Genomic DNA, 14,258 nt, shown 5'->3' with positions numbered 1-14,258 from the left:
GTATATTTATAATATAACATTTGTAATGTCTTTATTGTTTTGAAACTTCTGTATGTGTAATGTTTACTGTTAATTTGTATTGTTTATTTCACTTTTGTATAATATCTACCTCACTTGCTTTGGCAATGTTAACACATGTTTCCCATGCCAATAAAGCCCCTTGAATTGAATTGAATTGAATTGAGAGAGAGAGAGAGAGAGAGAGAGAGAGAGAGAGAGAGAGAGAGAGAGACACTATGAGAGAGAGAGAGAGACACTATGAGAGAGAGAGAGACACTATGAGAGAGAGAGAGAGAGAGACACTGTGAGAGAGAGAGAGACACTGTGAGAGAGAGAGAGAGAGAGAGAGAGAGAGAGAGAGAGAGAGAGAGAGAGAGAGAGAGAGAGAGAGAGAGACACTATGAGAGAGAGAGAGAGACACTATGAGAGAGAGAGAGGTTAATGTATTCTATGATACCAATAGTCTGGTGCAACACCTATTTCCTCCTTGTCTGACATCAGAACCACCTGTTCCAGGCCTTCTGTACTGTAAAAACTATTAATATGGACTACCTCTGGGATCTATATCAGTCAGATGACCTTTTTGATAAACATGATGATGAGAAACCCTTATCAGGACTCTTTGGACTCATCGCCACATCTCTCATCTTTACTCCGTACACAGAAATGCATACAAAGCTCTCCTTCGCCCTCCACTTGGCAAATCTGTCTTTAACTCTAACCTCCTGATTCCTGCTTACAAGCAAAACAAATCTAAATGGGAAGTACCAGTGACACATCCAATACAGAAGTTGTCCGATGAAGTGGATGCTAAGCTACAGGACTGTTTTGCTTAGCACAGCCTGGAATATGTCACTGGCTCCGGCAGTCTTGGTTCTCAGGGCATCCGCTTGGTTCTCAGGGCATCCGCTTGGTTCTCAGGGCATCCGCTTGGTTCTCAGGGCATCCGCTTGGTTCTCAGGGCATCCGCTTGGTTCTCAGGGCATCCGCGCACCAGGTATTCCAGGTGTGGTAAACTCTTAGACACTTACCCAGAAAGACTCGCAACTGTACTCGCTGCCAAAGATGATTCTACAAAGTATTGACCCAGGAGTGTGAATAATTATGTAAATTAGATATTTAATTTTCAATAAATTTGCAAACAATTACAAAAACATGTTTTCACTTTGTCATTATGGGGTATTGTGTGTTGATGGGTGAGAAAAAAACAACATTTAATCCATTTTGAATTCAGGCTGTAACAACAAAATGTGTTATAAGTCAAGGGGTATGAATATTTTCTGAAGGCACTGTATCCCAACCAGAAGCCATGGATTACAGGAAACATCCACACTGAGCTAAAGGCTAGACCTGGACCGGGACACAAGTGTTGGTCCCATGTTTCATGAGCTGAAATAAAAGATCCCAGAAAAGTTCCATGTGACCCTGGGTCTCGACACTGCCCTGTGCAACTGGGTCCTGGATTTTCTGATGGGCCGCCCCCAGGTGGTGAGGGTAAGAAACAACAACTACCCCCCTCTGATCCTCAACACTGGGGCCCCACAAGGGTGCGTTCTCAGCCCTCTCCTGTACTCCCTGTTCACCCATGACTGTGTGGCCATGCACTCCTCCAACTCAATCATCAAGTTTGCAGACGACACTACAGTGGTAGGCTTGATTACCAACAACGACGAAACAGCCTACAGGGAGGAGGTGAGGGCCCTCGGAGTGTGGTGTCAGGAAAATAACCTCTCACTCAACGTCAACAAAACAAAGGAGATGATCGTGGACTTCAGGAAACAGCAGAGGGAGCACCCCCCTATCCACATCGACGGGACAGTAGTGGAGAAAGTGGAAAGTTAAGTTCCTTTTGCGTACACGTCACAGACAAACTGAAATGGTCCACCCACATAGACAGCGTGGTGAAGAAGGCGCAACAGCGCCTCTTCAACCTCAGGAGTCTGAAGCAATTTGGCTTGTCACCGAGAACACTTAAACTTTTACAGATGCACAATTGAGAGCATCCTGTCGGGCTGTATCACAGCCTGGTATGACAACTGCTCCGCCCAACACCGTAAGGCTCTCCAGAGGGTAGTGAGGTCTGCACAACGCATCCCCGGGGGCAAACTACCTGCCTTCCAGGAGACCTACACCACCCGATGTCACAGGAAGGCCAAAAAGATCATCAAGGACAACAACCACCCGAGCCACTGCCTGTTCACCCCGCTATCATCCAGAAGGCGAGGTCAGTACATGTGCATCAAAGCTGGGACAGAGAGACTGGAAAACAGCTTCTATCTCAAGGCCATCAGATAGTTAAACAGCCATCACTAACATTGAGTGGCTGCTGCCAATATACTGACTCAACTCTCTAGCCACTTTAATAATTAATAATTGGATGTAATAAATGTATCACTAGTCACTTTAAACAATGCCACTTTATATAATGTTTACATACTCTACATTACTCATCTCATATGTATATACTGTACTCTATACCATCAACTGCATCTTGCCTATGCCATATGGCCATCGCTCATCCATATATTTATATGTACATATTCTTATTCATTCCTTTACACCTGTGTGTATAAGGTAGTTGTTGTGAAATTGTTAGATTACTTGTTAGATATTAATGCACTGTCGGAACTAGAAGCACAAGCATTTCACTACACTCGCATTAACATCTGCTGTATGTGACCAATAAAATGTAATTTGATTTGCACAAAAAGCTTACTTCTCTTAAATGTTGTGTACAAATTAGTTTACAAACCTGTTAGTGTGCATTTCTCCTTTGCCAAGATAATCCATCCACCTGACAAGTGTGGCATATCAAGAATCAATCATTCTATGTACATTCCACTACCAAAAGTATTCTCCAACGTTGTTTTAGATAATTTGGCAATACGTCCCAACCGGCCTCACAACTGCAGACCGCGTGTGAGAGCAGTTTCGTGTTGTGAACAGAGTGCTCCATGGTTGCAGTGGGGTTATGGTATGGGAAGGCATAAGCTACGGACAACGAACACAATTGCATTTTATCTATGACAATTTGAATGCACAGATATACCGTGACGAGATCCTGAGGCCCATTGTCGTGCCATTCATCCTCAACCATCACCTCATGTTTTAGCATGATAATGCAGGGCCCCATGATGTAAAAATCTGTACACAATTCCTGCAAGCTGAACATGTCCTGTATACTCACCAGACATGTCACCCATTGAGTGTGTTTGGGATACTCTGGACTGACGTGTACGACAGCGTGTTCCAGTTCAGCCAATATCCAGCTACTTCGTACAGCCATTGAAGAAGAGTGGGACAACATTCCACAGGCCACAATCAACAGCCTGATCAACTCTATGAGAAGGAGATGTGTTGCGCTGCATGAGGCAAATGGTGGTCACACCAGATATTGACTGGTTTTCTCATCCACGCCCCTACCTTTTTTTAAAGTATCTGTGACCAACAGAAGCATACCTGTATTCCGAGTCATGTGAAATCCATAGATTAGGTCCTAATATTTTTATTTTCTTCAATTGACTGATTTCCTTTTATAAACTATAACTCAGTAAAATCTTTGAAATTGCTGCATGTTGCGTTTATATTTTTGTTCAGTATACATCGACTCTGATGCTCGTAGGATATGGCAGGGCTTGCAGACTATCACGGATTACAAATGGAAACCTAGCTGCGGGCTGCCCAGTGACCTAAGTCTACCAAACGAGCTAAATGCCTTCTATGCTCGCTTCGTGGCAAGCAACACTGAGCCATGCATGAGAGCACCAGCTGTTCCAGACGACTGTGTGATCACGCTCTCTGTAGCCGATGTGAGTAAGACCGTTAAACGTGGTTAACATTCACATGGCTGCAAGGCCAGATGGATTACCAGGACACATACTCAGAGCATGCACTGACCAGCTGGCAAGTGTCTTCACTGACATGTTCAACCTCTTCCTGACCCAGTCTGTAATACCTACATGTTTCAAGCAGACCACCATAGTCCCTTAGGTTACCTTGGCGTTCTTGTGCTGTCTAAATGACTATCGCCCTGTACCATTCACATATGTAGCCATGAAATGCTTTGAAAGGCTGGTCATGGCTCACATCAACACCATAATCGCAGATGCCTTCGACCCCATCCAATTCGCATACCGACCCAACAGATCGACAGATGACAAAATCTCTATTGCACTCCACACTGCTCTCTCCCACCTGGACATGAGGAACATGCTGTTCATTGACTACAGCTCAGCGTTTAACACCATAGTTTCCTCCAAGCTCATCACTAAGCTAAGGACCCTGGAACTGAATACCTCCCTCAGCAACTGGATCCTGGACTTGCTGACAGGCCGCTCCCAGGTGGTGAGGGTAGGCAACAACACATCCGCCATTCTGACCCTCAACACGGGGGCCACTCAGGGGTGCCTGCTTAGTCCCCTCTTGTACTCCCTGTTCACCCACGACTGCATGGCCACGCACGACTCCAACACCATCATTAAGTTTACTGAAGATACAACTGCACCCTTTAGAGCATCTTGAATGGCTGCATCTCCATGGCAACTGCTTGGCATCCGACCACAGGGCACTATAGAGGGTGGTGCATACAGCCCAGCACATCACTGGGGGCCAAGCACTCTCCCATCCAGGGCCTCTATAGAAGGCGGTGTCAGAGGAAGGCCCTAAAAAATTGTCAAAGACTCCAGCCACCCAAGTCATAGACTGTTCTCTCTGCTCCCGGGTGGCACATCGGTCGAAGGCACTGTATCTCAGTGCAAGAGGCGTCACTTCAGTCCCTGGTTCGAATCCAGGCTGTATCACATCCGGCCGTGATTTGGAGTCCCATAGGGCGGCGCACAATTGGCCCAGCGTTGTCCAGGTTAGGCCGGGGTAGGCCGTCATTGTAAATAAGAATGTCCTTAACTGACTTGCCCAATTAAATAAAGGTTAAATAAAAAATATATATACATTAAATACTGCATGGCAAGCGGTACCGATGTACCAAGTCTGGAACCAACAGGACCCTGAACAGCTTCTACACCCAAAGCCATTTGACTGCTAGTTAGCTACCTGGACTATCTGCATTGATCCTTATTACATACACTGCTGTTACTGTTTATTATCTATCCTGTTGCCTAGTCACTTTCATCCTAGTTATATGCACATTGTCTCAGTACTGGTACCCCGTGTATAAAGCCAAGTTATCGTTTCTCATTGTGTATTTATTATTACGTCTTATTACTTTTCTATTATTTCTCTATTTACTTTCTTTCTGCATTGTTGGGAAGGACCCGTAAGTAAGCATTTCACTGTTAGTCTACACCTGTTGTTTACGAAGCATGTCACAAATAACATTTGATTTGAATTGAATTTGTACTCTCTGGCTAGAATTCAATCAAAGTGCATTAGGGTTTTTCTGCACTGTGCTTTTCTGCAATGCAAATTGTTCTGCGATGCGCCTCTGCAAATTGTGTTTGATAGAAACATGTCCCAAGTAATCTCGTCCTCAGCCGTCTCTCTCGAACCTGGGGACAAGGTTATGTCCCGAGTAGATAAAGAAATCCCTGAATCAATGTCTTTGATTGACGCCTCTCCAATTCCCAGTAGTATATGTAGCCATTAGGCTGACCTCTTGGGGGAGAAAACAAAAAATAATGGAGAGCAAGAGGAGAACTCAGTCTCCATGGGAGACCCGTCCGCTCGTACGTCGTTTCCGTAACAACCGTGGGGTCGCCACTGTGACAGAGGTCAGAGAAGGTTATGAGGACACTGGACCATTATGTGTTAAAGTGTGTATTAATGTAATGCTGCCTTTCAGTGTACATCATTTGCCTGTTAGCAGCTGCTGGCTTGTTTCCTGTTTACGTAGGTGTCATCGTGAAATCTGCTGTTTGTAGTTCAGAACACACATAGAAAACACACACCCACACATATAAACACACACACACACATTGAAACACACACACGCATTCACACATGCACGTACTCACACACAATTTCACAATGGTTTAAATCTGGGTTCAGGGTGTTCCCACCAAAGACCTCGAGGCAGTCAGTCCAAACAGAGCAAACACCACGCGGCCATGACAGTAGCAGTGAAGGACGACGATGTAATGATTAAAGATTGATTACTGATTAAATGTTCCCACTGGACTGCACAGCGAGGCTGGGCCACCATGTGTGTATGGAACAAATTGTGACAGAACAGCTGAAGGCCGTAGGGGGCTCGGAAACAGTAGGGTGCAACAAAAAAATATCTACTACCAGGACTTAACTGGACTTAACTGGATTTTATTTTAAAGCCTTGTTTACAATGTGATTACAGACAATTAATACATTAAATCAAAGAAAAGCCTGTGAGCATAGCGTAGGACAGTGTGTAAACTAACTTCCTGGCACACAACAAAAAACGGACAGAAAGAGATTAAAATGGGCAGAACTAGGAAGCAGCAGTAGCTTTAACTATAGGGTCAAGGACAGCTAGCATAGCCTTGATTTAGCGAACCTCCGTTATTATGGTGTTTAGTGGAGGCTAGCCATGTCAAGGCTACAGCTAGCGTTGTGTACGTCTATGACAATGCTTATCTCTCACTAATTCCATGGTATTTCTATGTGAATTCTGCATGTTCAATGTACCGGCGGAAAAACAGAGAGTCCAGAAGCCTGTTAAACTATAGTAGAGAACATAGCTAGTAACATGTGACCTAGTTAACTTCTCTAATCTATAGCCTAGACCAGTGTTTCCCATCCCTGGTCCTCCAGTACCCCCAACAAGCACACCTGATTCAATTTGTCAACTAGTCAGCAAGCCCTCAATGAGCTGAATGAGGGGTGTCTGTCCAGCGCTACAACAACAATGTGTACTGTTGGGGTAACTGGAGGACCAGGGTTGGGAAACACTGGTCTAGACAAGAGGAGAATAATAGGGGTGTCACGTTGGTATAAATGGATCGGGAGACAGGTGCAGGAATGCGTAATAGGGGATTTTATTGATCAAATTACAGCGCGCCGTGTAAAGGCACGGGGACGAAGACAAAAAGCACGGAACAAAACACAGAGTTGAAACCCAAACAAAAGAGCGAGGAGTACCTCAAATAAATAAATGGGGCGAGACACGAAAACACAAGTACACAATGATACAACACGGGACGAGACCCGTAATCATTTGCACAATAACACAAAACACGCAGCACAGAAGCTGAAACAATCCATAGCTACTCACACAACCAAACGGACATTGGAACAATAAATCAACAGCCCAATGGTGAACCAAAGGGCACACTTATACAATTACTAATCAGTGAGAAATGGGCACCAGGTGTACGTAAATCAACAGTTCAGTTCCTAGAGGCCGGTGACGTAGACCTCTGAAACAGTACCGGAGGGATCCGTGACAAGGGGAATGGACTCTAGAGAATGTATGATGTCAGAGGCAGGCATCTACCTGATATGTCAGTCTATTGTGTTACACAACAGGACTCAAAGATCAAATTAAAAGACCCAGATTCAGTAAGTTAGTGGACGGTTTTGTTTGTAAGACAATTTCAAATGTCAAAATCACTGTATAACAACCACTAGACACAAGTAACTTTTAAAGGTGAACAAAGTTGAATAGCTAAATAGCTCAAGACAAAACTGATGACTGCAACACTCAACAAAAAGCTGCAGTTAGTTTCAGAGTGGGAGGCAAGGAATAAGTTAGCCCTAAATATTTATACAAATAAAAGCGTTGTATTTGGAACAAAACACTCACTAAACCCTAAACCTCAACTAAATCTTGTAATAAATAATGTGGAAATTGAGCAAGTTGAGATGACTAAACTGCTTGGAGTAACCCTAGATTGTAAACTGTCATGGTCAAAACATATTGATGCAGTAGTAGCTAAGATGAGGAGAAGTCTGTCCATAATAAAGTGATACTCTGCCTTCTTAACAGCACTATCAACAAGGCAGGTCCTACAGGCCCGAGTTTCTACCTTCTTAACAGCACTGTCAACAAGGCAGGTCCTACAGGCCCTAGTTTCTACCTTCTTTATAACACTATCAACAAGGCAGGTCCTACAGGCCCGAGTTTCTACCTTCTTTATAACACTATCAACAAGGCAGGTCCTACAGGCCCTAGTTTCTACCTTCTTAACAGCACTGTCAACAAGGCAGGTCCTACAGGCCCTAGTTTCTACCTTCTTAACAGCACTGTCAACAAGGCAGGTCCTACAGGCCCTAGTTTCTACCTTCTTTATAACACTGTCAACAAGGCAGGTCCTACAGGCCCTAGTTTCTACCTTATTTACAACACTATCAACAAGGCAGGTCCTACAGGCCCTAGTTTTGTTGCACCTTGACTACTGTTCAGCCGTGTGCTCAGGTGCCACAAAAAAGGACTTAAGAAAATTGCAATTGGCTCAGAACAGGGCTGCACGGCTGGCCCTTGGATGTACACAGAGAGCTAACATTAATAATATGCATGTCAATCTCTCCTGGCTGAAAGTGGAGGAGAGATTGACTTCATCACTACTTGTATTTATGAGAGGTATTGACATGTTGAATGCACCGAGCTGTCTGTCTAAACTACTGGCACACAGCTCGGACACCCATGCATACCCAACAAGACATGCCACAAGAGGTCTTTTCAACGTCCCCAAGTCCAGAACAGACTATGGAAGGCACACAGTACTACATAGAGCCATGACTCCATGGAACTCTATTCCACATCAGGTAACTGACGCAAGCAGTAAAATTAGATTTTAAAAAACAGATAAAAAAACACCTTATGGAACAGCAGGGACTGTGAAGCAACACAAACATTGGCACAGACACATGCATGCACACACACACACACACACACACACACACACACACACACACACACACACACACACACACACACACACACACACACACACACACACACACACACACACACACACACACACACACACATGGATTTAGTACTGCAGATATGTGGTAGTGGTGGAGTAGGGATCTGAGAGCACACAGTATGTTGTGAAATCTGTGAATGTATTGTAATGTATTTAAAACTGTATAAACTGCATTCATTTTGCTGGATCCCAGGAAGAGTAGCTGCTGCTTTGGCAGCAGCTAATGGGGATCCATAATAATTACAAATACAAAACACCTCATTGAAACCCTACCAAATAGTTAAATCCCCCCTCTTTCAGGGGTTACTTTTCTTAACCTTAACATCCTCTCTTCATGACTCAATCTCCCGGGCTACCATTTCTATTTCCCATCCAGTCAAGTTAATGAGTGGCGAGTGAACCTATTAAAAAAATGCCTCTCACATACAGTAGTACATCAATGTTTACTGCACACTTTACTGCAGTTTCAGTGAGGGTTTGATTGCCCCATACACCGCCAAGGGCAACACATACAGTTACTGAACATCTAGGTTACTGTACATCTAGGTTACTGAACAGCTAGGTTACTGAACATCTAGGTTACTGAACAGCTAGGTTACTGAACATCTAGGTTACTGAACAGCTAGGTTACTGAACATCTAGGTTACTGAACATCTAGGTTACTGAACAGCTAGGTTACTGAACAGCTAGGTTACTGAACATCTAGGTTACTGAACATCTAGGTTACTGAACATCTAGGTTACTGAACATCTAGGTTACTGAACAGCTAGGTTACTGAACATCTAGGTTACTGAACAGCTAGGTTACTGAACATCTAGGTTACTGTACATCTAGGTTACTGAACATCTAGGTTACTGAACAGCTAGGTTACTGAACATCTAGGTTACTGAACATCTAGGTTACTGAACAGCTAGGTTACTGAACATCTAGGTTACTGAACAGCTAGGTTACTGAACATCTAGGTTACTGAACAGCTAGGTTACTGAACATCTAGGTTACTGAACAGCTAGGTTACTGAACAGCTAGGTTACTGAACAGCTAGGTTACTGAACATCTAGGTTACTGAACAGCTAGGTTACTGAACAGCTAGGTTACTGAACATCTAGGTTACTGTACATCTAGGTTACTGAACATCTAGGTTACTGAACAGCTAGGTTACTGAACAGCTAGGTTACTGAACATCTAGGTTACGGAACATCTAGGTTACTGAACAGCTAGGTTACTGAACATCTAGGTTACTGAACAGCTAGGTTACTGAACATCTAGGTTACTGAACATCTAGGTTACTGAACAGCTAGGTTACTGAACATCTAGGTTACTGAACATCTAGGTTACTGAACATCTAGGTTACTGAACAGCTAGGTTACTGTACATCTAGGTTACTGAACATCTAGGTTACTGAACAGCTAGGTTACTGAACATCTAGGTTACTGAACATCTAGGTTACTGAACAGCTAGGTTACTGAACATCTAGGTTACTGAACAGCTAGGTTACTGAACAGCTAGGTTACTGAACAGCTAGGTTACTGAACAGCTAGGTTACTGAACAGCTAGGTTACTGAACAGGTAGGTTACTGTACATCTAGGTTACTGAACAGCTAGGTTACTGAACATCTAGGTTACTGAACAGCTAGGTTACTGAACAGCTAGGTTACTGTACATCTAGGTTACTGAACAGCTAGGTTACTGAACAGGTAGGTTACTGAACAGCTAGGTTACTGAACAGCTAGGTTACTGTACATCTAGGTTACTGTACATCTAGGTTACTGAACAGCTAGGTTACTGTACATCTAGGTTACTGAACAGCTAGGTTACTGAACATCTAGGTTACTGAACAGCTAGGTTACTGAACAGCTAGGTTACTGTACATCTAGGTTACTGAACAGGTAGGTTACTGAACAGCTAGGTTACTGAACAGCTAGGTTACTGTACATCTAGGTTACTGTACATCTAGGTTACTGAACAGCTAGGTTACTGTACATCTAGGTTACTGAACAGCTAGGTTACTGTACATCTAGGTTACTGAACAGCTAGGTTACTGAACAGCTAGGTTACTGAACAGCTAGGTTACTGAACAGCTAGGTTACTGAACATCTAGGTTACTGTACATCTAGGTTACTGAACAGCTAGGTTACTGAACAGCTAGGTTACTGTACATCTAGGTTACTGTACATCTAGGTTACTGAACAGCTAGGTTACTGAACAGCTAGGTTACTGAACAGCTAGGTTACTGAACATCTAGGTTACTGAACATCTAGGTTACTGAACATCTAGGTTACTGAACAGCTAGGTTACTGAACATCTAGGTTACTGAACATCTAGGTTACTGAACATCTAGGTTACTGAACAGCTAGGTTACTGAACATCTAGGTTACTGAACATCTAGGTTACTGAACATCTAGGTTACTGAACAGCTAGGTTACTGAACAGCTAGGTTACTGAACATCTAGGTTACTGAACAGCTAGGTTACTGAACAGCTAGGTTACTGAACAGCTAGGTTACTGTACATCTAGGTTACTGAACATCTAGGTTACTGAACATCTAGGTTACTGAACATCTAGGTTACTGAACATCTAGGTTACTGAACAGCTAGGTTACTGAACAGCTAGGTTACTGTACATCTAGGTTACTGAACATCTAGGTTACTGAACAGCTAGGTTACTGAACATCTAGGTTACTGAACACCTAGGTTACTGAACAGCTAGGTTAATCGCTGAATTAAAAAGATGAAATTACTCAAATGTAAATGTAATACTGATTCAGGGCATCTGCTTGGTATTACGGTTTCAGGGCATCTGGTTGGTATTACGGTTTCAGGGCATCCGCTTGGTTCTCAGGGCATCTGCTTGGTTCTCAGGGCATCCGCTTGGTTCTCAGGGCATCCGCTTGGTGATATAAGAGGCTGTTTCCTCTCTGGGGAGAAACTCACTGTGATATAAGAGGCTGCTTCCTCTCTGGGGAGAAATAAAAACACAGACAGACACAGTACTGTGTGACTCACGCTCAACTCTCTTCTCCAACATCGCCAAGCGGTTTGTCACCTCCGTCTTCAGCTCGTTGATTTTAAACGCTCTGCAGAGACAAAAAAGTGATGGACAGAGAGAGAGAGAGAGCAAGAGAGAGAGATGGACAGAGAGAGAGAGAGATACAATGAGATGGAGAGAGAGAGAGATACAATGAGATGGAGAGAGAGAGAGATGTACAGAGAGAGAAAAGAGAGAAAAGGAGAGAGATAAATAAATAGAGAGAGAGATAAATAGAGAGAGAGAGAGAGAGAGAGAGAGAGAGAGAGAGAGAGAGAGAGAGAGAAGCAAGATTTGTGACCTGTTGCCACAAGAAAAGGGCAACCAGTGAAGAACAAACACCACTGTAAATACAACCCATATTTATGTTTATTTATTTTAACTTGTGTGCTTTAACCATTTGTACATTGTTACAACACTGCATATATATAATATGACATTTGTAATGTCTTTATTGTTTTGAAACTTCTGTATGTGTAATGTTTACTGTTCATTTTTATTGTTTATTTGACTTTTGTATATTACCTACCTCACTTGCTTTGGCAATGTTAACACATGTTTCCCATGCCAATAAAGCCCCTTGAATTGAATTGAATTGAGAGAGAGAGAGAGAGAGAGAGAGAGAGAGAGAGAGAGAGAGAGAGAGAGATAGAGATGGACAGAGAGAGAAAAGAGAGAAAATGAGAGAGGAGGACAGAGAGAGAGAGAGAGAGACATGGACAGAGAGAGAAAATAGAGAAAAGGAGAGAGGAGGACAGAGAGAGAGAGAGAGAGAGAGAGAGAGAGAGAGAGAGAGAGAGAGAGAGAGAGAGAGAGAGAGAGAGAGAGAGAGAGAGAGAGAGAGAGAGAGAGAGAGAGAGAGATAAATAAATAGAGAGAGAGAAAATAGAGAAAAGGAGAGAGGAGGACAGAGAGAGAGAGAGAGAGAGAGAGAGAGAGAGAGAGAGAGAGAGAGAGAGAGAGAGAGAGAGAGAGAGAGAGAGAGAGAGAGAGAAATAAATAGAGAGAGAGAGAGAGAGAGAGAGAGAGAGAGAGAGAGAGAGAGAGAGAGAGAGAGAGAGAGAGAGAGAGAGAGAGAGAGATGGACAGAGAGAGAGAGAGAGAGAGAGAGAGAGACAGAGAGAGAGAGAGAGAGAGAGAGAGAGAGAGAGATGGACAGAGAGAGAAAATAGAGAAAAGGAGAGAGGAGGACAGAGAGAGAGAGAGAGAGAGATGGACAGAGAGAGAAAAGAGAGAAAAGGAGAGAGGAGGACAGAGAGAGAGAAAAGGAGAGAGGAGGACAGAGAGAGAGAGAGAGAGAGAGAGAGAGAGAGAGAGAGAGAGAGAGAGATGGACAGAGAGAGAAAAGAGAGAAAAGGAGAGAGGAGGACAGAGAGAGAGAGACAAGGGGAGAGATGGACAGAGAGAGAGAGACAAGGAGAGAGATGGAGAGAGAGAGAGAGAGAGAGAGACAAAGATGGACAGAGAGAGAGAGAGATGGACAGAGAGAGATGGACAGAGAGAGAGAGAGAGAGATGACAGAGAGAGATGGACAGAGAGAGAGAGAGATACAAGGAGAGAGGAGGACAGAGAGAGAGAGAGAGAGAGAGAGAGAGAGAGAGAGAGAGAGAGAGAGTGATGGACAGAGATAGAGACAATGAGAGAGATGGACAGAGAGAGAGAGACAAGGAAAGAGATGAACAGAGATAGAGACAATGAGAGAGATGGACAGAGAGAGAGAGACAAGGAGAGAAAAGAAAAGGCAGATAGAGAGATAGAAAATCGAGAAAATTAGGAGAAGGATAGAGATAGCAAGGGAGGGAGGGAAGGAGGGAAAGAGAGAGAACAAAAGGGACAGAGATCATTGATTATATGAAAGCAGCACACGCATTAATATAGTAACAGACAAATAGCAAGCATTTACGAAAACCAGAGAGAAAAAAGCATTTACAGAGGCACAAAATGTCCTTGAAAGCAATATCAGTGCTCTTACCTGGAAAACTGCTCTGCCACCTGTGTCAATACATTCTGGAAGAGTTCCTCTTTATCTGTGGGAAGGAAGGTGTAGGATGGTACTACACAGAAAAGCTCAAACTCATACCACTTCACTCTGTGTTATAAAGACAACACTGCACACAGGTCACTCAACTATCTGCCTTTCATTAGAACGGAGCCTGGCGGTGTAACAGATATTGATTGGCCCTTCTCTCACACTCAAACACACCTTATGTAAACCAGTGGCAACGAGAGAATGAAAGCGACACAACAGATGGCAAAAGAAGAGAGAGTAATTGTTTTTTTCTGTCTCACTACTGAATACAGTAGTGGTGTTTGGTGATGGTGCCAGCTGAATACAGTAGTGGTGTTTGGAGATGGTGCCAGCTGAATACAGTAGTG

At 43.6% G+C, this 14,258-nt stretch overlaps 1 protein-coding gene across 4 annotated transcripts in view; it reads right to left on the bottom strand.

The window, feature by feature from the left end:
- The window catches only part of LOC139546271 (high affinity cGMP-specific 3',5'-cyclic phosphodiesterase 9A-like), a 47,059-nt gene that overhangs the window by 12,850 nt on the left and 19,951 nt on the right, over nucleotides 1–14,258 (bottom strand). For 3 of the 4 annotated variants that reach the window (XM_071354433.1, XM_071354436.1, XM_071354434.1), the window contains exons 5-6: nucleotides 13,855–13,909; nucleotides 11,861–11,931 (exon numbers count right to left, since the gene is read on the bottom strand). The exons of the other annotated variant lie outside the window; for it this stretch is intronic. In XM_071354433.1, coding sequence (XP_071210534.1) covers nucleotides 11,861–11,931; nucleotides 13,855–13,909 — 126 coding nt within the window. The remainder of the gene's footprint in view (nucleotides 1–11,860; nucleotides 11,932–13,854; nucleotides 13,910–14,258) is intronic. 4 annotated transcript variants of the gene reach the window in all.

This window comes from Salvelinus alpinus, chromosome 20 (genome assembly GCF_045679555.1).
Source record: "Salvelinus alpinus chromosome 20, SLU_Salpinus.1, whole genome shotgun sequence".
Lineage (NCBI taxonomy): Eukaryota > Metazoa > Chordata > Actinopteri > Salmoniformes > Salmonidae > Salvelinus > Salvelinus alpinus.
This window is presented reverse-complemented; position numbering and strand designations above follow the sequence as displayed.